Below are 23,916 nucleotides of genomic sequence, written 5' to 3' on the forward strand. Positions count from 1 at the left end.
CTTGGGCTGTCTTTTGTTGAAAGTGACCCAGCAAAATTGGACTCGGGAGGCCTGGCATAGGGGCCCTGTGGGCGGCGTCTTGGCCACTGACCTTGCCTCTCCCCTGGGTTTTCCTGGCAGGGATCCATCCCATCTACTTTCTCCTCCACCCTTCACAGCCGGGTTAGTTGGGAGGCGATGGGTTTGAGGTCTTTTCTCTCCTAGGATTCTGACCTGTGTTTTCTGATTAAAGTACCTCCTTGTCTGGTGGTTCGGTGGGCTGCTCTTGAGTGCTGAGGACAAGGGTGCTTCCCTGGTGCTTTCTCCTCTTCTCTGTTCAGCAGGGAGGTTGCAAACTGGTTTTCGTTTTATACGGGCTTTCTTCATGCCAGGAGGCAGCCGGACACGGCTGCTCTGCTCTTGGGCTCAGTGCTTGTGTGCCAGCCGAGCTCCCACTGCCCAGGCGCAGCTGATGGGCACACCAGGGCCTGTGCGGCCGACTGGTCGCCCCTGGACGGCCTGGAGCTCCACCTGGGGCCACGTGCCCGCTGGGCTTGGGCGGACTCTGGGCAGAGAAGTAAAGCAGAGGTCTCGGGACCTTGCCTGCGAACTGCTCGTAAGAAGGCAGGTGATTTCCTCCTTGAGCCTCTTTCTGGGCATTTTCATTGGTACTGAGACTAGAAATGGTTAAAAGTGCATACACAGCTGCCAAGATGGTTCTGAAAGGACAGTTTTTGGATAGCTCTGGCCAGCCTGGAAAACTGCAAGTAAAGGAGAAAGAAGACAGTTTCTGTCTCTGGGTTTCTTGCTTTTAATACAGTGGGACCCCAGCCTCTGGCACCAACTGCTTAATTCAGAACATTGTTGTTTAAACGCCATTCATGTTAAAAGGGAGATGAAAGGAAATTAACTTCATATTTTTCAGAGGTCTCCAAATAGGCATGAAAAATCAGTTTTTTTTTCTGCCACCAATTAATGTCAGCCAGTCTTGTGGCTTTATGTGGATGCCACGATGACGATGCGGGGAGCTGGGCCCTGTGCTCCCTGAGAGTGCCAAGTGGGCAGCTGGCCGGTTACTCCTCTGCGTGTCCTAAATGCAGCCCACGGGGTGGACCCCGTGAAAGCCAAGGAGGCGGGCGGCACCGTGTGCCCAGTTCAGCCCGAGGCCGGGGCCTCCGAGCCTGCGAGTGACTTTCCTGTTTTGTGAGCAGCCCTGTTGCTGCCTCCGGGGAACGGTTGAGACCTGGCTCTTCGAGCCCCCAGGCCCCTCTAGTGTCGTCTGACATGCCGGAACATTTGGTTTTAGCGGATCTGAAGCTGGTGGGTTTGGGTTTTGATGGTGGCACTTGTTCCCTCTCCCTTTCCTTTGTGTCCCCTCCACGGGGCCCTGCTCCACGTGACTCCCCTCAGGTTCCAGTGCTGCTTCCGGAAGAAAGGCCTGAGGGTCTCAGGACCGCCCTGTTTTATGCGACTGTAAACCTTGTGCTCAGGAGGAGTAGATGGTTGGGTTTGTGCATTTTTCCCTCCTCCTTCTGGCTTGGAGAGCTGTGCGGCAGACTGTTAGCTGGAGAAGTTCTGTTCCTGAGCCCGAGGACGCGTGCACACTCACCCTGTCCCTCATGGATGTGGCTACGTGTCCCACACAGCATACCCTTTCTTGGTGCATGACTTTCTCGGGGCCGTCAGTGTTGCCATTTGCCCTCCCGCTCCAGGTCCTCCCCGCTCTGGAGCTGCCGCAGCAGGCTCTGCTAAGACGGGGGTCCTCTCCTTCCTGTGACCCAGGCTGCCTCCTTCCGTTTCCCGGACACCCTGTGCTCCTTCTAGCACCTGCCTGCCACAGTCTCTCCTCTCCTCCCCCCTCCTCCAGAAAACACCTATCTGCCTTCCTATGTTGGCACCTCCCCCAGGAAATCTTCCTGGACTCCTCAGGCCACCAGACCCCCAGCTCCTGGCTCTCGCTAATCCTGGAGTTCTTCTGAGCCCTTACCGGAAACAGAACTGAATGATTCGTATAATTAGCTCATTTTTCCCATAAGTGTTTCCTAAGCACCTGCGGTATTGGGGCACCATTTTAAGTGTTGGCATATAGCAGTGGATCCGTTAGGACTAATCTAGGTTGAAGAAAACAGGAATTCCTTGGAACACTGGCTTGAAACAAACAAGCTTTCTTTTTTTCACACCAATACAAGTCTGGTGGTAGATAACACTGGTGTGCTCGTGGCTCACAGGCTCAGGGCAAGAGGCTCTCCAGTCTCTTGGCCTTTCCCTCATGTTCACCAGATGGCTGCCACAGCTCCATGCGTCACGTCTGCCTTGTCAAGGAAGGGAGAAAGAGGAGAGGAGATGGTACCAGCCACATATGATTTTTTTTATTATTATTAAAACGGGAACTGTCAGCAGACTTCTACTTTCTCATTGGCCAGAGTTGTCACATAATGTTTGTTACCTGTATTGGAGCTTACATTCCAGTGAAGGCAACACATAGCAATTAAACAGAATACATCTAATGTAATTTCATGTGACATAAGAGTTAGAAAGGCAAAGAAGGGAGGGAGGAGATGAACTATTTGAGGAAGGTTTCTCTGAGAAGGTGACGTTTGAGGAATGTGAGTTAAGTGATAGAAGCCATTGTGCAGGAGCGTGAGCAGCAGGTGCAAAGACCCCGAGGCAAGAGTGATACCCCGGTGCTTGAGCAGCAGCAAGGGTAGTGTGAATCCGGGGTCCTGGTCAGAGATGAGGCTGGCAGGAAGAGAGGGCGCCTCGTGCTGGGGGCTGCTCAGGTCTAAATGCAGGGCCTTCATTCTCATTGTGACGGGAAAAAGGAGATAGGATCTGATTGGCTTTCAAGCATCTTCATTTTATACAACCCTTTTTTTAACTCAAAACATTTTCAGACCTCAGAGCTTTTATTTCACTCAGGAAAGTGTTAACAGTCCTTTGTTTTACAGGCAGGAGATTAGGAGACAGTGATAAATATAGGACATTTGCTATCATCGTTTGTACTTTGTCACGTTGGATTTTAGTACAATTTTTTCTGCTTGTAAGAAGAACTCAAGTTTACTGTAGAAAACTCAGAAAATGCAGGTGATGAGAAATATTTTCAATCGTTCTACCCCATCTATATTGATTTTTTAAAATAAGCTTTCATTTTGGAATAATTTTAGATGTATGGAAAGTTTTTTGCAAAGACAATTCAGTGTGATTTGCTTTTTGTGGGTAGTTTTTCTCCCCCACTAGACGTGTTTGTCTTGTCCCAGTTGCCAGCACCTTAGCCTGGTGGCTCATGCATGAAGGGCCCTTGAGTATTTGATAAACACCTACTGTTGTTATTTATTGCTCATTATTAGTCTCCCTCTGCCTCTGTGCTGGTGGAGATGTCATCCTTCCTACCTGGTCGGTTCCACGGCCTCCTCGACGGCTCTCTCTGCTCCTGCCCGTTCTTCACAGCTGCCCAAGGAAGCCTGCCGAACGGCCGACCTGGTGGATTCTCCCTTGTTGAAAGCTCTGGGGCTTCTCAGGGACAAGCCAGACTCCACGACCAGCCTGGCATGGGCGTGTAGCGGGGTCTGGGCTGGTCCCGCTTTTCTCTGGAGCCCAGGCCTCATCACTTGTCTGCCCACGTCCCTGCTGCTCCATCTGCACTTCTCACCTGGCTGCTCACGTCCCTGCTGCTCCACCTGCAGTCTCACCTGGCCAGCTCCTTACTAGCAGTCAGCTCTCTGTCAATGTCATTTTCCCCCAAAATTCTTACCTGTCACTTCTCCCCCACAGTGTGGCCCTTCTTCCCCATCGTGGCTGCCCTCCCCACCCAGCAGTGGCCTCCCTCTGAGTCCCACAGGGCCATCGGGAGCCTGCTTGGCCCTCGACTTGGTGCCTGGGCTGTAATATTGTGGGTTGCCAGTGAGCCAGTGTTTTCACTGGCCCTTGTCCCCTTCTTGGCTCACTTCTTGGGGTCACGCTCTTGGCTTTCTCTGGTGAAGCCAGTGAAGATCCTGGTAGGACTTCAGCATTGGAAACTGATAGTGGGTTGGTCTCTGGAGCATGGGGATGTTGCTGGGGGGCATCTGTAAGGGTCTGTCATACCCACACCACTCAGAATTCTGTTGGCTTCTTTGTGCCACCATTGATCGCAGCCAGCCCCATGTGTGTTTGGCATTATTCCTTTCCAGGCAGTGCCTCCCACCAGCCTGTGTTGAGCCGCTCTGGCTCCCCGATGCATTGCCTGCTATTGAAGCCTCGCTCTTCTTCCCACCTGGTTTCTAGCCTCTGTGGGTCTCTCCTGGTGTCTGCGACACCCCCATCTAGTCTGCAGGTGTCCCTCCACCCCTCTGCTGGCCTGCCAGCTCTGCCGGATTTGTCATGCATGTATGCTGTAATGTGCTTGTACTTCAGCCCTGGGCTTTCCGTCAGCAACACTGCCTGCCCTGCGGAGCGCCCAGTGCTCCTGTCCTGGGGCCACGTTATCTATTACATGCTAGGATTCAGGATTCAGCCAATTGTCACTTTTGCCCATGGAAGGACTCCGTGCCGCATGTCCTGGTTGTCTGTAGGAAAGAAAGTTGTGTGCAGGTTTCTATGGAGTCTCAAATTCCATTCCTGGCAGGGTTGATTTAAAACTATGTTAAAATTGCCACTTTTCTCTTTTTGGCAAAGTAGCAGTCACTGGGTTGTGGTGATTATTTTGACTAGTAGATGGGCTTAAACCTAATGGGCTTAAAATCCCAGAGGTGCCAGTGAAAGTGCAGCCCTGCCAGACCGTGCCCAGAGGAGCTGGGCTGTGGGTACCAGGCATAGTCTTAGGGGAGGTGGCCCCAGCGAATCCTCACGTTCAGGGAAGCCAAAGTGGCATTCGATTTCATTTCTCGGCAACAGATAAGGAAATCTGAGAAGCTCACTTCCTCAGCCGTCACACAACTCAGTGACCAGCTGGTTTGATGTGGCCAGAAGTCATGTATGCCACTCAGTCAGAACTTAGAACTCGGTCTGAGTTTGAGCTCGCTGGTTATCCCAGTGATGGGCTGATTGTCCTTTGTGCGTTCTTGGCATGATTCAGATGGAACTTCCCTGCCTTGTGACTAACTCAGGGTGACCTGTGAATTCAGGAGGTGTGGAGGTCAGTGGAACTGGTTCTTAATGCCAGGAGGACAGCTTGCCCCTTGGCATGAGTTTAGAGCAGGCTGACCAGGGACCATGCCACGTTGCTGGGTGTGTGGCGCACGCTGGTGCTGGTCATGGGGGCAGCACGGTGGGTTCATCAGTGGGCAGGCCAAGCTGCAGAGTCCTTTTGGTCCAGTTCACAAATGCAGGAGCTGCAGTGCTTGGGCCTTATTTGGTTCCGAGACAGCCGTTCTGGGTCAGGCCTCATCAGGGTTGGCTGGCAGCCCTTCCCCACTGCATCCCAGGCTGATGGCCTCCGAAGCTCAGCCCATCCTGTCTGTTTTTCAGAGCCCAGCTGCCAGACGATGCTTGGTAATTTGCAAGGCCCTTATCTCCAAGGAGCTAGCGGGCCTGAGCTCTCCACAGACCTGCTCCTTGCTCCCATGTCGGGGAATCTGAGAGGCAGACCCTCGTGCCCCTGTGCCCTCAGCCACCTTCATCGCCCTACCCCTGACCCCTCCTCTGCACACTTGGAAGTGCCCCCCACTGTTCCTTGGAGTAGGGCTGAGGGTTGGGTGTGTCCTGTGCAGGACGGAGGGCCTCTCCCCAGGAGCGCCTGGCCACCCTGACCATTCTCGGCTTTCCCTGTATTCTCCACTTGGGCTCCCAGAACAGCGTGGTGAGTTTGGTAGTCGGTCTTATTATTCCTGTTTTATTGACGGGAAAATTGAGGCCGGGGTAGAGGAGTGGACATCTAATGTTCAGTCCTTCTCCTGGTTGGGGTGCGTGCCAGTCTGAATTTCTGCAGCGGTGCTGTGACCACGCCCACTTGCGGGGGCTGATATGATCAAAGCCCTCCTCTCCTGGCAGCTGTCCCTTTTCCCTGCTGCTTGGCACAGCACACACTAGCCTGGCCCCAGCGCCAGCTCTGGGCTCCTGCCTGGGCCTTGAGTTGGGGCAAGTGACACGGAGGCTGGGCAGCAGGGAATTGACAGTGGCTGTAACATCCTGTTTCCAGGGGCAGCAGTGGCATCAATGTTCCTGTATGCCTGCAGTCCCTGGTTGTCCCCACCGATGCTTCCTGAGTTTCCATTTTGGCCGTGGTTGGACTGTGGCCAGTCTTGGTTCCTATGGTTTTCTGAGTCTGCTTCTCCAGGCTTCTCAGAAGTTCTCTGAGTTATGGAACAGCTTTTCAGTAAATTGATTTTGTGCTTCGATTGGCCTGTATCAGTTTCTGATGCTTCCATTAGGAGTCCTTCCTGAGACGGTGGCTCGTGGCATCTCCTGCTCCAGGTCTGAGGTATGAGCTTGGATATGCTGAGAAACAGCCTTCAGCCTGTCAGAGGCTAGTGCTTCTGAGCAGGGGCTAGGTAGGAGCCACAGGTCCCGGTGAACATGTTTGTGAGAGTGAGGCAAACAGACGTAAGCTGGCTTCTGCTATAAGACTGCTTGGAGCCCTTCACATGCTAACGTGCAGGGTGGGTTTCCTGGAGGGTGGAGGGCATCCAGGCTTCTCACTGTGTCCCCAGGCCCTTCTCCGAGGAGTCTTCTGCAACACACTTTGGGACATGCTGTGCTGGACTCTTAGCCTGGATGGTGGGCGCGCTGATCATCCAGTTCACTCATCCAATTGATAAGCCCTTTATGTGTGTGATACACCTGCCCTCAGTGGGACCCTGGCTCGTGGCAGCAGTTTCCCTGCCCCGGCATCTGCCAGCAGCTCGGTGTGGTGGGAAGTGTCCACAGACGTGAGGGCTAGGGGACAGCAGTTGGTTCTGGCTCTAAGAAATGAGGGAAGGCCCCTGGAGCTGGGAGAAGGGGTGGCCATCCGCTCTTGAAGGATGGTCAAGATTTTATGCTGTTGGATAAAATTTTGGGGAGGAGAGCAGAGCATTCTGGATGACAAGATTAAGGGCCAAGGGTATATAGTTAAAAAATCGATTGTGGCAGGGATAACCATGATCCCACGTCCTTCCTGGAACTTTCTCGCTAATCCTTGTGCTGACTCTGCGATTGGGGTATCATGTACCTACAGATGGAAGCACTTGTGGCTCAGAGTTTAGATACTTTCTCCAAGTGACAGGCTATGGGTGGGGGCCACTCTGTGCCCCCTCTGCCTAGTGTGATCCCTGCCCCCACGCGGTGAAGCGGAGGGGATGGGAAGACTCTGTGGGTTTTTGTCCCTCGGGCAGTGGGGAGCCTTGGAGAGTGGGATGTTGAAGGAGTGTAATATATTGGAGGGCGTCTCTGATGTCAGGTGAACATCTGATCAGGTTTCCCAGCAAAATCTCGTGTGCACTCACTGGGAACTGCGGAGGAATCCGTTTCAGACCCCTGTCAGTGTGCACAGAAGAGGAGACGTTGAACGGGGCGGCTCTGGAGCCTGGGGGCTTACAATGGAGTCTTGGGAGTGAGGCCTCCGCACTGTGTGGTTCAGGAATATTCCTTGGGGATGTAAATGTTCCTTTCTCCTGTGGCTGTGGGGAAGATGGAGGGAATCCGTGTGTGGTGGTAGGAGCAGGGGACGGCACAGAGGAGGGAAGAGAACCTGGGGCAGGGGCGATGGTGGGTGTGTTGAGGCGTCACAGTGAAGCAGACACCATGGTGCAGGCTGGACAGGCCGGGAGATGACGACAGTCCAATTGAGGGGACCATGGTGTCAGGTTCTAGAGACTCGAAGCTGTGCTGCATGCAAGGGGCGCCCAGGGACTCGGGGTTGAAGTAGGAAGGATGTGAGCACGTGGACCTTGAAGGGCTGGGAGACCTTTTCTGTAGAGGGCCACATGGTAAGTGTTTCAGGGCCATGTTGTCCCTGTCACAGCTAATCAACTCTGCCATTGGAGCCTGAAGGCAGCCACAGCCGGTATGCAAGCAAATGAGCATGGCTGCGTCCCAGTAAAACTTTATTTACAGCAGCAGGCGGTGGGCTGACTGCTGCAGCCCTTGGTGCAGTGAGCAGTTGATGTCTTGTTTGGGTGCGGGGAGTTTGGCGTGGGAAGAGCCCAGCTGTAAGGACGGCCCTGAGGGAGTCCTTCCTGGTAGGGGGGAGGTGATGAGGGTCTCTGGGAAGAGCGGGTGGCAGTGAGAGCTGAGATGGGTCAGAGCCAGCGCTTAGTGCACTGCCGGTGTGTAAGGGCGCAGGCGAGGGTGATGCCAGGCAAGGAGACTTCCTGGGGAAGAGCCATGATGGATGGTAGTGCTGTTCACTGAAACGCTACATGTAGGAGGTAACGTGGATTATAGTTGGGACAAGTCGGTTTGAGGTGCCCCTAGGACGCAGGAGCCCTTTGGAGTCAGGAGCTTGGAGGGCCATCTCGCATGGGAAGGTGCCTGCTGTCGCAGTCGGTGGTTGTAGGTGGAGGTGGAACTCCCGGAAAGGAGGTGGGTGAGGTCAGGGAGGGGGCGCTTCTCAATTGCTGTGGGCCCCCAGAAGGAGTCCCTGGGAGAGGAGGAGAGCATCTCGAAGGGCTTGTTCTGCTTCAGGTAGTCGCACGCACAACCCTCTCTCAATTTTCCGTCTTCTTGCCTCCTCCGAGTCAGAGCGAGTTTTATAAAATGTCGGTTTGCCTGGACCCCGTTCCTGGCTCCTCACGGCTCTTAGTGCATCTGTTGTTTCTTTGCTTTTGCTATGTTGACCAGAATTAATATCTATCAAAATTAACGTGGAAGATACATCACAGGATAGCATTTGTTCATTTCTCTGAATGTAGATAAAATATGTATGCTTTCCAAAGCATGAGAGTTTTATTCCAACATGCATAAGCTGCTCTGACCCCCTGCACACACAGGTGCCGTTGTGTGAGTGTGGGTTGAACCTCACTCCACTTCTGTAGTTTATTTCATAATGCTTTATTTATTTTTTGGGTTTTTTTCCTGAGGAATATTCGCCCTGAGCTAACATCTGTTGCCAGTCTTCCTCCTTTTTGCTTGAGGAAGAGTTTCCCTGAGCTAACATCTGTGCCCATCTTCCTCTGTTTTGTATGTGGGATGCTGCCACAGCGTGGCCACTGACAAGTGGTGTAGGTCCGCGTCTGGGACTGAACCCAGGCCGCTGAAGTGGAGCGCACTGAACTTGAGCAGTAGGCCAGGGGACTGGCCCCTCATAATCCTTTATTTTTAAGTATACTCTATTCAAAATAGCAAGTGGCTTGTCTTCAGTTTTCATTGAGAAAGTTGTCTCGTAATTGTTTTATTTTATTAAAGCAAGGTTAGCTTAGTTTTAGGTACTGTTTAAAAGGAGCTCTTATTTCAGCTTCCTTCAACTATGCATTGGTTAAAGACAAATGAGAAGTGTAGGGAGGTAGTAACTTAAGGAAGTAAAAGGAGAGTGTACTGTGCTCTAGGTAGTTATGCTAATATTCTGTCTTCAGAGTAGCTAGAGCGTAAAAATGACACATTATATGATTAAATTCCAAAAATGGGGAAAAAACTTTGGAAGGTCTTTTATGTCTTAAATAACTGGTGCTTCTCTTGCCTTTAAAAATGAAACAAACAAAAAAAAAGGCTGCTGTCGCTTTAAAAGTGACCAAACTTTTGCATATACTTTATTTGCTTTACAAATTGTTTCTCTCTAGGTACCTGGGAGAATGGACAAAGTCTGTGACATGAAATACAAAATGATGGACAGCCCTTTGGGGAAGATCGAGCTCTCTGGTTGTGAGCAGGGCCTGCACGGGATAAAGCTGCACGGCAGGAAGGGCGCCGACACTGAGTGAGTGAGAGTCCTTGATACCTTACACCGTGTTTGTGCAAAACAACAGCAAGAGCTGATACGGTTACTGCTTGTTTTCCACTGATCACAGGGTAACACGCAGCCGTCCGCTGCCACTCACAGAAGTTAGCATCTCTAAAATGATTGCGCCATGACTCTTCCACTTGTCAGCCTCTGTGCTTGCTGCCCAAGAATCCCCCACCTCCTATTAACCACAGGGGCATAACCTTTGGTTGGCAGCTCCAAGACGTTTCATTAATGTATTCATGTACAGAGTAATTGATCCTGAGCAGTGTACATTTTGATTCAAGAAATTTGAGGTGGGAATCTCTCTGGAAATTTAGTGAGAGGGAAGTGCTTGCTTAGTCTTGATTTTTAAGTTGGGACCAGCCTTCAGTGTTCTTTGAAGTCTGTCAGGTGAGTTTCGTACTAAAGTCCTGGAACTGCTTAATCAGGAGCTCCTCGGCCCTCTTAGAGATGTTGTCGGACCGTTGGTGTGTGTTTAGCATGACGTTAGGGCATTGCCAATTCTAACAGGACTCAGTTTCTCTCTGTTTGAACAATCTCCACTATATTTCTCTAACTGTAAAAACATAAAAACTTTAAAGCACTCCTCAATGTTTTGTTCTGAAATGTAGCATTTAGTTTCCTCCAGTCATCGATTGTGAGTAGTTGTATTAAAACTGCAGTTCTCGTTATTTCTGACAGAAGAGGAAAAAACCCCACTCCTATGCACAGTGTTCATCTTAACTGGCTAATAAACACAATGCCAAGAACATTGGATAAAGAAAATACATAAGAAACATAAAAATTGATTTTAATGGACCCCTGTCAGAGACAGCCATAATGAGCACAAGTGTAGTAATAAATACCAGTTTTTGCCTCCACTGTCGAGATTTTTCCTGTAGAGCTGCATGTTACAATCAATAGTCTTTTTTAAGGCCAAAAAATAAGCAAACCTTTGAACTATATGAATACAGTCTTCTCTAGTTCTATGAGAACCATCTGGCTGTAGTGTTCAGAAATCACAGGCACCAAATAATTTATAGGGTAAAATGTCATTTTGTCTTTTAGCATGTTCCGTTGCACAATAAATCACAGAAATTATGTGTTGAATTTTTTTTTTTGTTTAAAAAAAGTGACTTTGGGGGAGAAACAGGGAAAGAAAAGCATCATAAGAGATGTTTAGTTAAATGCCCATGGAAATGTGGCCGCCTTCTGGCTTTCCCCTCTGCATTCCCAGGCCGTGGCGCTGGTCCTGTGCTGCAGGCCAGACCTCGGGGCCGGAGCTGCCACGCTCCCCTTCCAAGCAACAGGTGGAGGGAACACCGCCTCCCTTTCCAGAAGCAGCGTCTAACATTTTCTCTTTCATCTCCTTGGCTAGAACTGTCATATGGCCTCCCCTAGCTGGAATGTGTGGTAGGTTGTCATGTATTGGCTAGAATTAGGGATTCTGTGTATGGGGAAGAATTTGGAAATGGATTTTGAGGGGCAACCAGTAGTCTTTATTTTTATGTGTATATGTTTAATTTTGGGGAGGGGCATTTAAAAGTTACCGAATAGCATAAAAATTACCTGTATGAATTCTCAGAATTAACAGTTTTTATTTTATCCCTTAAATTAAGGTAAAAATTACAGTGAAGTTCAGATTTTAAGTGTACAATGAGTTTTGACATATATGTATAATCGTATAACCACCGACCCAAACCAAGATACAGAACACTCCAGAAAGTTCCCTTGGGCTCCCTTTTAGTCAACCTCCACTCCCTCTTGGCATCCTGTTCTGATTTCTATCATGATGGGTTAATTTTGCTTGTTCTTGAATTTTATATAAATGGAGGCTTACAGCATCCACTCTTTTTGTATTGGATTCTTCTGTTCACCAGAGTTTTTGAGGCTTGCCCATGCTCTGGGTATCAGTAAGTAGTTCATTCTTGGTGTTGAGCAGTTTATTATGTGAATACGGCACAGTTTGTTTCTCCATTCTGCTGTTGGTGGACATTGGAGTCGTGCAGTTTTTGGCTACTATGAGTACGATTACTGTGAATCTTCGTGTTCAAGCCTCTTTGTGGGCATATGTTTTCATTTCTCTTGAGTAAATTTCTAAGTGTGGAATTGCTGGATTGCATGGCAAATGTGTGTTTAACTTTATAAGAAATTGCCCAAACTTTTCCCAAAGTTGAATGATTTTACGTTTCTACCAGCAACTTATGAGAGTTGCAGTTGCTCTGCCCTCTCACCAATACTTGGGGTGTTAGTTTTTACGGTTTTAGCCATTGTGTAGGTGTGAAGTGTTTCTCCCTGTGATTTGTTTGCACTTCCCTGATAACTTATTTTGGACGTCTTGTTGACCATTTCTATGACCATTCCTTGTTGACCAGTTCATTCTGAGAAGTCTCCACGAGTCTTCTGCCAAATTTTCATTGGTGTCCTCTTGTGTTTTATCATCAGTTTATGGTTCTGATTACAAGTCATTTATCAGATGTATGTATTGTGAGTATTTTCGCATAGTTGCAGTCTGGTGTTTTATTTTTCTAATAGTGTCTTTTAATGAGTAGAAGTTCTTTTGAGGAAGTCTTACTTAATGTTTTCTTATGTTTACCATTTTTTGTGTCTTTAAGAAATATTTGCCTACTGTAATTTCACAGATTTTCCCGTAAATTCTTTTAAAAGCTTCATAACTTTAGCCTTTTTTGTTTAGCTGTTTAGACGTATGATCGATCATCTTGAATTACCTCGTGAGGTGATCAGTTTTTTCCAGTTACTTATTTCAGCATCATTTGGGGGGAAAAAATTCCTTTCTCCATCAAGTCATCTTGGTGCCTTTGTCAGATTGACTTGTGTGGGTCGTGTGTCTGGAGACTGTTTTGTTCCAGTGAGAGCCATCTGTTCTATGCCGGAACCATGCTGCTTGATTATGTACCTTTAGGATAAGTCTTGAATTAAGGTAATATGAGTCTTCCATCTTTTTGGTTTTTTTTTAAATTCAAAAATTGTTTTGGCTTCTAGGGCTTTTAATTTTCCGTGTTACTTTTATAATCCAGGTGTCGGTTTCTATAAAAATGTTTATTGGGATTTTGATTGGGAGTTCATTGACTCTCTGTATCAGTTTTGAGAGGGTTGATGTCTTTTTAGTATTGACTTTTCCAGGTTCTGACTGTGGTCGATCTCTGCATTTGTCTAGGTTTCTGTAATTTTTCTCAGCAGTGTCTCGTAGCTTCCAGCAGAGAGATCTTGCACATCTTTTGTAAATCTGATTTCAGAATATTTTGATGGTATTCTAAATCAGTTTAAAACTTTTTTTTTTACTTTTAAATAAGTGCTGCTGGTATGTAACAGTTCATTTTTGTATGTTGATCTTATCTTTAGTAGATGGCAATATCTACTAAATTCACTTATTAGTTGTGGGGATTGTCTTGCAGATTCCTTAGGTTTTCTGTATAGAAAATCATATCTGCGACTAAAGACGCTTTGCTTCTTTCTGATCTTTGTGCTTTTGATTTCTCTTTTTCTTCTTACTGCACTGACTGGAACCTTCAGTATGATGTTGAATAAAAACCGTGACAATGGCCCTCTTTCCCTTGTTCCGGCTGTGGGGAAGTTTCCACTATCTTTCGAGTCGGTGATGCTACCTGTCTTGGGTTTCACAGCTGTCCTTTCTCAGGCTGAGAGTGCCTCCTCCGTCTGTTGAGTTTTGTCAAATGATTTTTGTACGTGTCTCAGCAATCGTATTTTTCTTTAAATGTGGTGAAACAAGTTAACTTTAAGATTTTAAACCAATCTTGACATGCTGGACTCCATCACTTAACTCATGATCCACTTTTTTTTTCTTTTTACATATTACTGGTTTAAATTTGCTATTTTGTTTAGGATTTCTGTGTTCAAGTTCATGAGGGCTGATAATCTATAATTTTTTTGTAATGTCTTTGTCAGGTTTTGGCATTTGGGTTCGTCTGACTACATGAAGTGAGTTTGGAAGTGTTCTCTTTTCTATTTTCCAAAAGAGTCGCTGTGGGATTAATATGACTTCTGCCTCACGTTGTGGATAAAGTCACCTTTGATGTTTTTTGTCTAGAAAGGCTTCTGAGTAGAGTGCCTTTTGTCTAATATGATTAGGGGCTGTGCTCGCCCACCTCGAGGGGATCGCTCTCCTGATGTGGCTTTGTGCAAGTGCAGCCATTTGTGCCCTTCAAGGCTGTGTCCTATGGCTATGCTGATGGACAGTGGCAGAGGGGATTTTGAGCAGAGCATCCTAAAGGCTCTGAGCCCCTGTTGCCCTGTTGTCAACCACCTCCTTTTTTTTCTTTGAGGAAGATTAGCCCTGAGCTAACATATGCTGCCAAACCTCTTCTTTTTGCTGAGGAAGACTGGCCCTGAGCTAATATCCGTGCCCATCTTCCTCTACTTGATATGTGGGACACCTGCCACAGCATGGCTGGATAAGTGGTGTGTAGGTCCACACCTGGGATCGGAACTGGCAAACCCCGGGCTGCTGAAGTGGAACGTGCAAACTTAACTGCTGCGCCGCCAGGCCAGCCCGTCACCCTCCTTGAGCACTGTGGCTCCCAGGATCTTTATTTCCCCTAAAGCCATGGTACTTTCCTCAGCAGATAAACTGGAAGTTGGCCCCTGGTGTCTGCCCTCGGTGACGTTCCATGTGCACTCTATATGAAGTGTGATTCCTGTCGCCGCCTTAGTCCGTTTGCGTAGATAGATGGCTTCATAGTGATCACTGGTTTCTTTTTTGTACAAGTTACATTACTCACCTTTCCTTTCTTAAAAATATTCCAGTGAAGAATATCACTTTGGAAAGTGGTATAATAGTCTCAATTTTATAACTTCCTGCCAATATTAAGTTTCCATTAACAACTGTCATTTTCAGGAGTAATTGGCTTGCTTTTGCAGGAGCTTGCCTGATTTCTCCCCACACCTTTTCATGTGGCTGCAGAGCTTAAAGCTCATTATTCCCTGCAATGTCTAAAATCTAATGAGAAGGGCTGTGGAATGTGTGTGTTTGTCTAATGTTATTTTGGGACTTGTTTAGTGTTCCGTTAAGTTGATTGTATTTGATTACTTGGAAAATGGACTGTACAACCCTAGGTCATACTGACATTATGAAAATAGTAGTAGAACTTGTGGATCTAGGATGCCAGAGGAAACTGGACATGCCTCGTCTTTCACTTATCAAAGATTTACCTTTGTTTTTTGTCCTTTCATTTTTTCCATGTAAACATTTTTAGAAAAATACAGGAATGAATACTGAAAAAGTTTATATAGTCCAACCAAACTAAAAAAGTTGTAAAACTTTTTGCATTCTGCAAACTTTAAAATGCACGTCAGCTGTTTGCTACTTTATAGGGATGTGTGGTGCCCTAGTGGTGGGGGCTTATTTGCGCTGTTTGCATTTCTGCCTCCTGGCATCTTGCCCCCTGAGCTCTGCTGTTGAGGCTGGGTGCGAGCACATAGGTTAGGCCTTGCCCTCCTCTGGGGACTTGGATGGCTGGCGGCTAGACAGGGCCTCCTGTCGACAGGTTGACAGGCACGGGCCTGGACCCTCTGGACATGAGAGAATCTTACTGCAGGGCCTCCATGCTGTATCGTGGAAGGGGGATTGTCCACCGCATTGGACACACTGTCAGTTTTCACCCTTCAAATGTGCCAGAGTCATCACTCCATTGGGAAAGGGAAGATACTTTGAGGTCTTTGTGGAGGGAAGTCGGACTCGTGACATCACGTTGGCTTTATCAGTTTGAATGAACAGTCACTGATGGTTTCTGCCTGCCTTTGCTTTTTTCCTGTTAGTCTTTAAGTATTTTCAGTAACTAAGTGGACCATCAAGAGAACATGAGGACGTCCAGGGCCTGCTTGGGAATGTTGACCCCTGCGCTGGCCTGTGCCTGCCACCTGCACTCCCACCTGGTAAGACCTCTGTGTGGGTCCATATGACGCTTGGCAGTTTGAGAGAGATCCTGAGGGTCTGCATGTCATGAAAACCTTCCTGGGAAATTCATAAATTAATTCTTTCTGGCAGATTGGGAAATTTTAATACAGATACTTGCAGCACTTACTTTATTATAATTGATCTTTCAAGGAAGAGAAGAAACTGTTGTTAAGGATAAACACTTGAAGACACACTCGCAGTAAAAATGGCATCCCGAACCCTCTCGGTAGCATTTCACCTGCAGCAAGTTCTGTTGTCTCATTGCTTTCCTTCGGTGGCTTGAAATAATGATTTGTGTTGTATGTGCTTAAAAAAGTAATTATTGTATTTTACAGAGTGGTTCCTTGAGGAGGTCTCTTGAGTCAAATAAGCATGTTTCTGGGAGGAAAATTTGCCAAGCTCTCTTTGGCTTTATAGAAATCGTCTGTTTTTTAAAATAAGTGCTTGAATGCGCTGGTGAGCCTGGAATGCCTCGCTCTTGCCTCTGCTCGGCTCTTCAATTCCAAGTCCATGAGGCTTGTCGGCGTTGACGGTCCTCACCTCCCAGGTCGTGGCGCCGTGGGGTAAATTATCAGCAGTGCGTGGGGTGTGACTCTCAGGACTTATGTTATCGATAACACAAACCGTGTGTATACTTGCCGTACACATTTATAGCGTGGTGTCCTTTAGAAGCAAGACAGTGCCTCGTCTTTCAGGTTGATGGCTAAAAAGTCAAGACAGGAAGCCAGGCTGTTTCTCTTCAGTTACAGATTCTCACGAAGAATTCTCTGTAGCCGTGATGGGGAGGGTCTGGTCCCGGGGGCCACAGTGCTGTGTGTGGGGCCTGCAGAGTTGTTAGTGCATGGTTGTAAGGTTGCAGCCCTCGAATGTTAGTCAAATACAGCGACGTAGATGCCTTCAGGTGAACTCACGGTGTGGAAACCGTTGTGCGATGGGAGACTGAGTTGTCAGGGATGTGGGATGGCTGTGTTCCTGCGTGATCGTGCAGAAAGGTACAGGTACAAAACCCCCTTGGCCCGATGTGCACAGTGCTTCTCCCCACGGCGTGGGGCGGCATAACCACAGAAAGGTGCAGTGTGCATTTTGTTGTGAAGCTGTTGTGTGGTTTCTGATCTAGAAGATACACAATCCCTGGCTTCACCAGCTTTTATCCTCTTTGGACTTTTTCTTTCAGGTTTCTTCAAGAGCCTCTTTCTTGGGTTCATCCCCCATTACCTGGGTCAGGGAGGAGGGTGATAGCAGGCAGTTGCACAGTTTTTAAGCAGATGTCACTGAGACTTAAAATCTTTATGTTCTGGACCCATCTAAGAAAAAGTAATGTAAGTTTCATTTCTCTCAGTTTTATTACTGTGGTGCAGTGAGGTAGAAATGGCGAAACTTGCATGCCTATGTCCGTGAGTCAGAAGCAAGCTGGTTCATTTAGGGTTAAGTCTGCCAGGATCCTCTTGGAAGGAAGAAAAGAACAGTGAGTGACAGCTACAAATATGTGGGTTCAAAATACGAGCCAAACTGTCAGAGTAAAGAATTTTTTTTGGAAGTTTCCGACATTTGGAGTCTAAGAGCACTTGAGAGTAAAGGAGGTAGTTTGACTAACTTCAAGCGGAGAAAGGTGGATGTTTTTGCCTCTGTGGCGTGTTAAAATAAAAATACTTAAATGCTCTGCTCTGGACGAGAACTTTGCTTCTGGAGGCATTGGACCTCACCTCTGATCATGCCTGCTTTTGAAGGGATGGCAACTTTCCCAGAGGAATGGCTCTCCTGTCTTCTGTATGCTGCCACAGAAAGCCTTTCCCTTTTTCTATAAGGAGGAGACGTAGACCGCGGCCCAGCCTGGCTCAGTCTAGGATCATACTGTATGATGTGCAGTTCCACAGAGGACAAGTGCCCCCAGGGCCACCCACGGAGTCTAGGCTCTCACGAGTTGTAACCAGGTCCTGAGTTTACTTGGAGCTTAAGGGAAATCAATCCTGGTTAAGATCCTTGGGCTCTCCCAGATTCTCCAAGCAGGGCTTTCGCCCTCACGAAAGGGCCTGGTGTGCCTCGGCCCCACTGGAGGCTCACGGGGTCTGTGCTGTGCCCAGTGCAGAGCCCTGTCCAGGGTTTATGGTCTTGCTGGGGCCGTTTGCAGTGGAATTGGCCCAGCCAACAGTGCCGTCCTCCACGCGGCCTCTGGAGTCACGCTGTTTCTGCTGCCGTGCTGTGGACCGGCCTGATCACAGACTGGGTCCTTCTTGCGCCGCCCTGCTGGCTTTGTAGTTTTGTGTCTTCACCCTGGTGTCACCATGCCTTCTTGCCAGCCTCTCACAGTTCTCACCCCATTCTGCTTTTTTGCTTTTAATTTGTTGTGGTCTAGAAAATTGGTTAAGTCTTGTTCAGATTGTCTGAGGAATGAGGCTAAATAAACACCAGTAAGGAAAAACAGTGGAATTGATGACAGTGGTGGACTGTCTTGGAGGCCGTTTCTGTTTTCTTCCCAAGTCTTTTTCCAGAAGAGGCTGGGCTGCCGGCAGTCAGCAGGCCGTTGGGTAAGCAGGGACTCGGGAAGGGCCTGGCGCCTGTGGAGCACGCTGCCCTGTCGCGGCTGGCCCTGGGCGAGGAGTGGGCTGGCTCCCTGAAGGGGCTGTTCGGGTGCCGCCCCCTCAACGGGGAAGGGTGGCGGGGGCGGGTTACAGGGACGCAGGACGAGGACTTGAGGGAGATGCGCTGTTGCCTCGGCTAGCTTTGATTTGCACCCACGACAATATTTGTGAAGTATTTTAAGGCAGTGATCATACACTGAATAAAGCCTTGTAAACATTATTACCAATCTGACCATTACTACCACTGTTACTTCTACCAAGCTCTACAATTTATTGAGCATTTACTATTGGCCAGACATGAAATGAAACAATTTCATGTACATTAAAGACACAGTCCTGGGGCCAGCCCTGTGGTGTAGTGGTTAGGTTTGTGTGCTCTACTTTCGTGGCCCAGGGTTCGCCAGTTTGGATCTTGGGTGCAGCCCTAGCACCGCTCGTACGGGAGCTTCCCTTTCTTTCCTTGCTGATTTGTCTTGACTCCCAACAGTTGAGGAGAGTCGCTGGACATCCTGATTGGGGTTTAGCGATCCAGAAGTGGGGTCACTTTTGTGCTGGGCACCTGAACGAGAATGTCTTTAGAATGCTCCCTGGTTCATGTCTAACTTGGGTATTCAGGCTCAAAACTTAGTGTTGTGGGAATAAGGACACAGTGATCTGCCTCACACCTCACCCTCGTAAAGTTACCGAATGTCCACACGCACGTGCTGGTGTTGAAAGCTTGTCAGAGGATGTGCCTATTTTATAGGGAAACAGGCTGAGGTCACTCAAGGAGGCTGGTAGCTGCAACTCAGTCACTTCTTTGGACGCTTTCCTCTGAACTGGCTGTGCTCCTCACGACCGTCTCCCTCTCCTGTGAAAACACGGCGGCATCTAAGTTGGTATTTAAGTAGTGGTGTCTAACCCATAACTGTAACCGTATCTAATAATGGGATCTAAGTCCACTGATAAACAGTTCTCATTTTGCCATTGGATTTTGATTTCCAGAATGCTTTTTTATTCATATATCTTGAATATTTTCTGGTGTTCAAACTGTTACTAGTGAATAATTTTCAATTTTTTGTGTTCAAAATGTTAATGTCATTTAAACTGTAAACTTTCAAAATATACTTGGTTTGTTAAATTTATTTCCTTTAAAATTGTATCAGTAATTAGATCAGCTCCTTGATATTGATGTACAGGATAGCTCTTGCATGCTGATCAGTTCAGAATTTAAATTGAGTTAAAGGTTAAATGAGTTTAATTTTTGAATTGAACTGAAGCATTGTCTTGTGTCAGATTCATCTAGAATTTTTATTTCCAGTTGCTGTATCAAGTGATAGAAGTGGGTCTTTTTGTGATAAAAACATTGACTAAATTTAGGATTAAGTTAGATTCACTTATTTTTCACTCATTCTCTAAATACGTGTGAGTACTGTGCCTTGGACACACGCGTTGGGGACGATGTAGAAATGAGTGTGACAGCCCCACCTCTATGGAGCACAGGAGACAGGCTGGGTGGACAGTGAAATGTAGTGTTGTGTTGTGTCCCTCAACAGCTGTGGGTGTGCATGAGCATGTGTGGATTGTCGAAATGGTCAAGACAAGGGATGACGTGGGACTGAGCCCAGGGCACCATGGTAGAACTGAATGGGACTGAGCGAGCTGGGAAGTCGTTTGGCATTGGCAGCAGAACCGGTAGGACCTGGCATCTGATGGGATGGGGGAGGCATGGCAGAAGGAGGTGTGTTATGATGATGTGGGCCCCAGCCTGGGTAACTGACCAGGTAGGTGGTGGTGCTAGCTCTAGGCGTAGGGTATCAAGAAGCCAAGAAAGCCAAGAGAAGAAAAGAAGGATCTGGAGGAATAGTTGAACAGGTGAGTCATGAGGAAGCACCAAAGAAAATTGAATTAAAACAAAGAGAAGAGAGCAGGGATAGAATGGAGTCCAGAAGGCCGAGGATGGAGGGGTTGGGTGTTCGAGGATGGAGGGGTTGGGTGTTCGAGGATGGAGGGGTTGGGTGTTCGAGGATGGAAGGGTTGGGTGTTGTGTTGAAATTGCTTTGGGGCATCTGCTCCCTCAGTGTCAGACTCTGGGGTGTATAATACTGACTTCAAGTTTTCTTCAGGCTCTGAAATGAGAATTCCTTGGCACCCTGGTCTTTGTTGAGACCAACATGCTGCACTTAACGTTTTTTGTAGCTTTGATGCTGGGAGCCCAGCTGAATGGTGTGTGTTCACCATATGTCTGGAGCAGAAATGACTACATCTGGAAGCAAAATGAACCAAAGACAACACAGATGGACCCTGCGTTAGTGACCCGAGGTGTCCCAGCACAGACACAGAGAACCAAAACCAAGTCGTGTTCATGCCAAATGTCCCGCCTTCTGGATTGGTTCTTGGAGCTTTGTGTTGGGGTTGGGGTGGGACAGGAGGGAGAGAAAGTCCTCCCCAGAAATGCAGTTCAGCTCACTTGGGTTTCTGCAGTGTTCTTCTGCTTAGGAAACTTCTTCAGGTTCCTTTCAGATTGGGCCACACTCATAGTGGCAGCTCCAGAGCGGCTGAGAGACGAGCTCCAGGGTCTTCCGTGCCACGTCCTTGTGTTGATCTGTGCTGACTGCTTTGGGGGTTTTTACCCACTTCTTTTACCAAGTCTTCTCGTTCACTCGGTGTTTCTCCAGGATCCCCAGTGTGTGTGTCTCTAAGCATTTCCATGACACTCCCGGACACCGTTTCTCTCGATCTGATCTATACACATGCGTATACACAAATATTTTAAATAAAGGGTCATACATACTATATTGAGTCCCCTGCAGAATCACAGAGTGGTTCCGTGGAAGATCATTGGTCCTTCTGGACTGGCATTTAATTTTCGGCATCTGTTTGCAGAATGCAAATGCGTATCGTGTGTTGAGGGCTTAGAGTTTTCTTGCTGTGATTGTTCCTGATGGAATCCATGGTATTACTTTTAAAGATGCTTTTCCTGTGCCTTCTTCCAGAAGGTTGGCCTCCCTGCCCTCACTGGCCAGCACAGTTGAAGCATTTAGAAAATGCTCTCGCTCTCTAGCTCCCTTCGCATGACACTGGGGAGCGTTCACGCTTCTGAATGAGCAGCTGAAACCTCCAGCTGGTGAAGCAGCATTCTGGCCTTCTGTAGATGTCTTCAGACAGAACCTGTGTTGGTCAGGTTGGGCTGGAAAATTCCTGGGCTGAGAACACAGCTTTGGGAGGCGATATTTCTTCCGTTTCTCAAGAAGCTGATGTGTCAGGGAGCTGTCCCTCTCCGACCGAGTGTTGGTGCGGTCCCCAGGGGTGGAGCTTCCATGTGCGGAATGTGCACATTCCAACTGGAGTTCTCTGCCAGGGTGTTTAGACAAGCTAAAAATGGAATATAAACAATTCTAGAAGGATGCAATTATGAGGAAAAACATTTTAAGACTCAACCCATTACCATAGGAAAATACAAACTTTGGCGTATGCTGATTATTTAGTTCGTTCATTTCTCAAATAGAAAATTGTGCTTGTGTCTAGTCCATGTATGTGGGTGTTTGTGTAGATATACGTACACATGAGTATATTGTACGTGCATTCTCGACATTTCTGTTCTGCCTCTTTAATGTTCCTTCCACTAACGATACATGTTTCTAAGACAGGGATAAAGAAATTGTTGTTCTGAGTTGTTACGGATACCCCAAAACTAGCCTTTCCCAAGTAGTGTGGTTTTTCCTTTCTAAAAATCACCTGGAAAAATAGCTAGCTTTTTCTGATCTTTATTTTATCCAGTTCAGGACTCTGTTAGGAAGAGTTATCGTATAACTGAGCACTGCTTTTATTAAAAAGAACTGAGCACTTCCTTCAAAGTTTCCAGTGTGTTTAAATCTTCTCTAGGTAAACAAAACTTTTATTGAAAATAATATTTTGAGACTGACACCTTTCTCCCCGCAGTGGTGCTGCGAGCCACCTGTCGTCTGCTGCTCCTGCACGGGGCCCTGGGCTTCCACGCAGCTCCCAGGTGGCTATGGGCTATGTGGGGTGCTGGGGCCGGGCGGTGGGGCAGGGCGGAACAAAGGGGCACCAGTCCCTCTTCCAGCTCTCAGGAGTCGGAGGGGAGATGGGGCTCCGACAGGCATGTGCAGTGACCATCAGGAGGAGGCGTCTGGGGTCTTGGTGCCGTGGCGTTCGAGGGAACAGTTAGGGGAGTACTCCCTAGCACCCCTGCTGTGCTGTGCCTGTCGAGGAAAAAGGGTCAAGCTCCGCAGGGCCCTTCTGCTTCTCTCTCCCCCACCTGCACACGGACCCCTGTCCTCCTCCTCTTGGCTCTGGGGATCTCCATCAGCTTGCAGGCAGGCATAAGCTACTTGTCAAGGAATTGAAATGCTGATATTGGCAAATAGTGACTAAGAATTGCCTAGGCGAATGGCAAGGATTCTGATGGACGGATGTTAATACAGAGAATGCTTCTCTCCAGATTACTCTTGGAACTTTCTAGATCTGTAGGTGGTCAGAACTGTAAGGGACCTTGGGCAGTGTCCAGCCCAGCCCTATTTCTTTTCAGATAAAGAAACCAAAGTCCAGGGATTGAAGGTTGTGCCAGGGCCACCATGCTGTCTGCTGAGAGAGCCATGGCTGGAGATTTCTGGTCTGAGACTTTCTGCTTTCTTGGGAGGACTTCTCTGGAGCAGGCTCATGCCGGCAGCAGATCAACTCTTGTTCGTGGTATGCACTGCACAGATGAGCGGTTGAACTTGCTTTGGCACAGTTAGTGTCTGTCTGAGGATCAGCCTGCCCTCGGGTGGTGGTGGGGTCTTAAGAATCATTTCAGAGCTTTGCGAGGCATCTGGGTCTCCCTGTCTCTGAGGGGAGGCCTGACCAGCAGTGGTGAGTCCTGACTGGCGGTAGCAATGTCCAGGCCAGCGCAGAGGAGAGAACCAGCCGCAGAGGGCCAAGGCATGAAGCGGAGCTGGATGTTAAAGGACAGGCCCAGGCTCACGCTGGCTGCTTGTCCACACGAGTGGGAGGCCTCTGGCTGCTGTGGCCTCTGTGAGGAGAAGGCAGGGCTGTGGAGAGAGCCGGGCCATGGAAGAAGGTGTTGGTGCTTCTTGGTGCTCATGGAAGCCTGGCGTGGAAAGATGGATGAGATGTGGGTCCACAGGGTGGGTGGGACACGACCTTGGGCTCACTCAGTAGGTGGCCTTGTTATGCCGTTTGCTATAACTAACGTTTTACTCCAAAAAGTAGGAGACTGGAGCTAGTTGATTTCTTTGTCAGAATTCATTCGTTTATTAAATTGGCAAATATGTTGAAGGAAAGAAATGAATGTTTTTTATACCTTCGGTGTGGTGACATCTGAAAGTCCTCTGTCTCAGTGCTACCATCTCGTGTTGCGTTAGAACGAGGACAGATTTCTGCCCGAGACTCGTTTATCCATGTCATTAACTTGGTTGCTTCTACAGCCTTTCTTCCCTTAACTTTCGCAGGCCAGCTCCTGGGCTCCTTTATTAAGAGGATAATTAATCATGAGGTATCTTCTTGTTTTGTGCATCTGGGTTTTCAAGAGCTCTCCAGATTTTTATTGCCTAAAGATCCATATGCCGTAGACATAATACTGTCAACTCTGAACTGCCTTCTGGAGA

The 23,916-nt window shown here is 48.1% G+C and overlaps 1 protein-coding gene across 3 annotated transcripts in view; it reads left to right on the forward strand.

Annotated features, from left to right (window-relative positions):
- Nucleotides 1-23,916, forward strand: part of MGMT (O-6-methylguanine-DNA methyltransferase) — a 293,105-nt gene that overhangs the window by 55,116 nt on the left and 214,073 nt on the right. For all 3 annotated transcript variants that reach the window (XM_046652165.1, XM_046652166.1, XM_046652167.1), the window contains exon 2: nt 9,651-9,787. In XM_046652165.1, the coding sequence (XP_046508121.1) occupies nt 9,651-9,787 (137 nt within the window). The remainder of the gene's footprint in view (nt 1-9,650; nt 9,788-23,916) is intronic.

Source organism: Equus quagga, chromosome 2 (genome assembly GCF_021613505.1).
Source record: "Equus quagga isolate Etosha38 chromosome 2, UCLA_HA_Equagga_1.0, whole genome shotgun sequence".
NCBI classification, from domain to species: domain Eukaryota; kingdom Metazoa; phylum Chordata; class Mammalia; order Perissodactyla; family Equidae; genus Equus; species Equus quagga.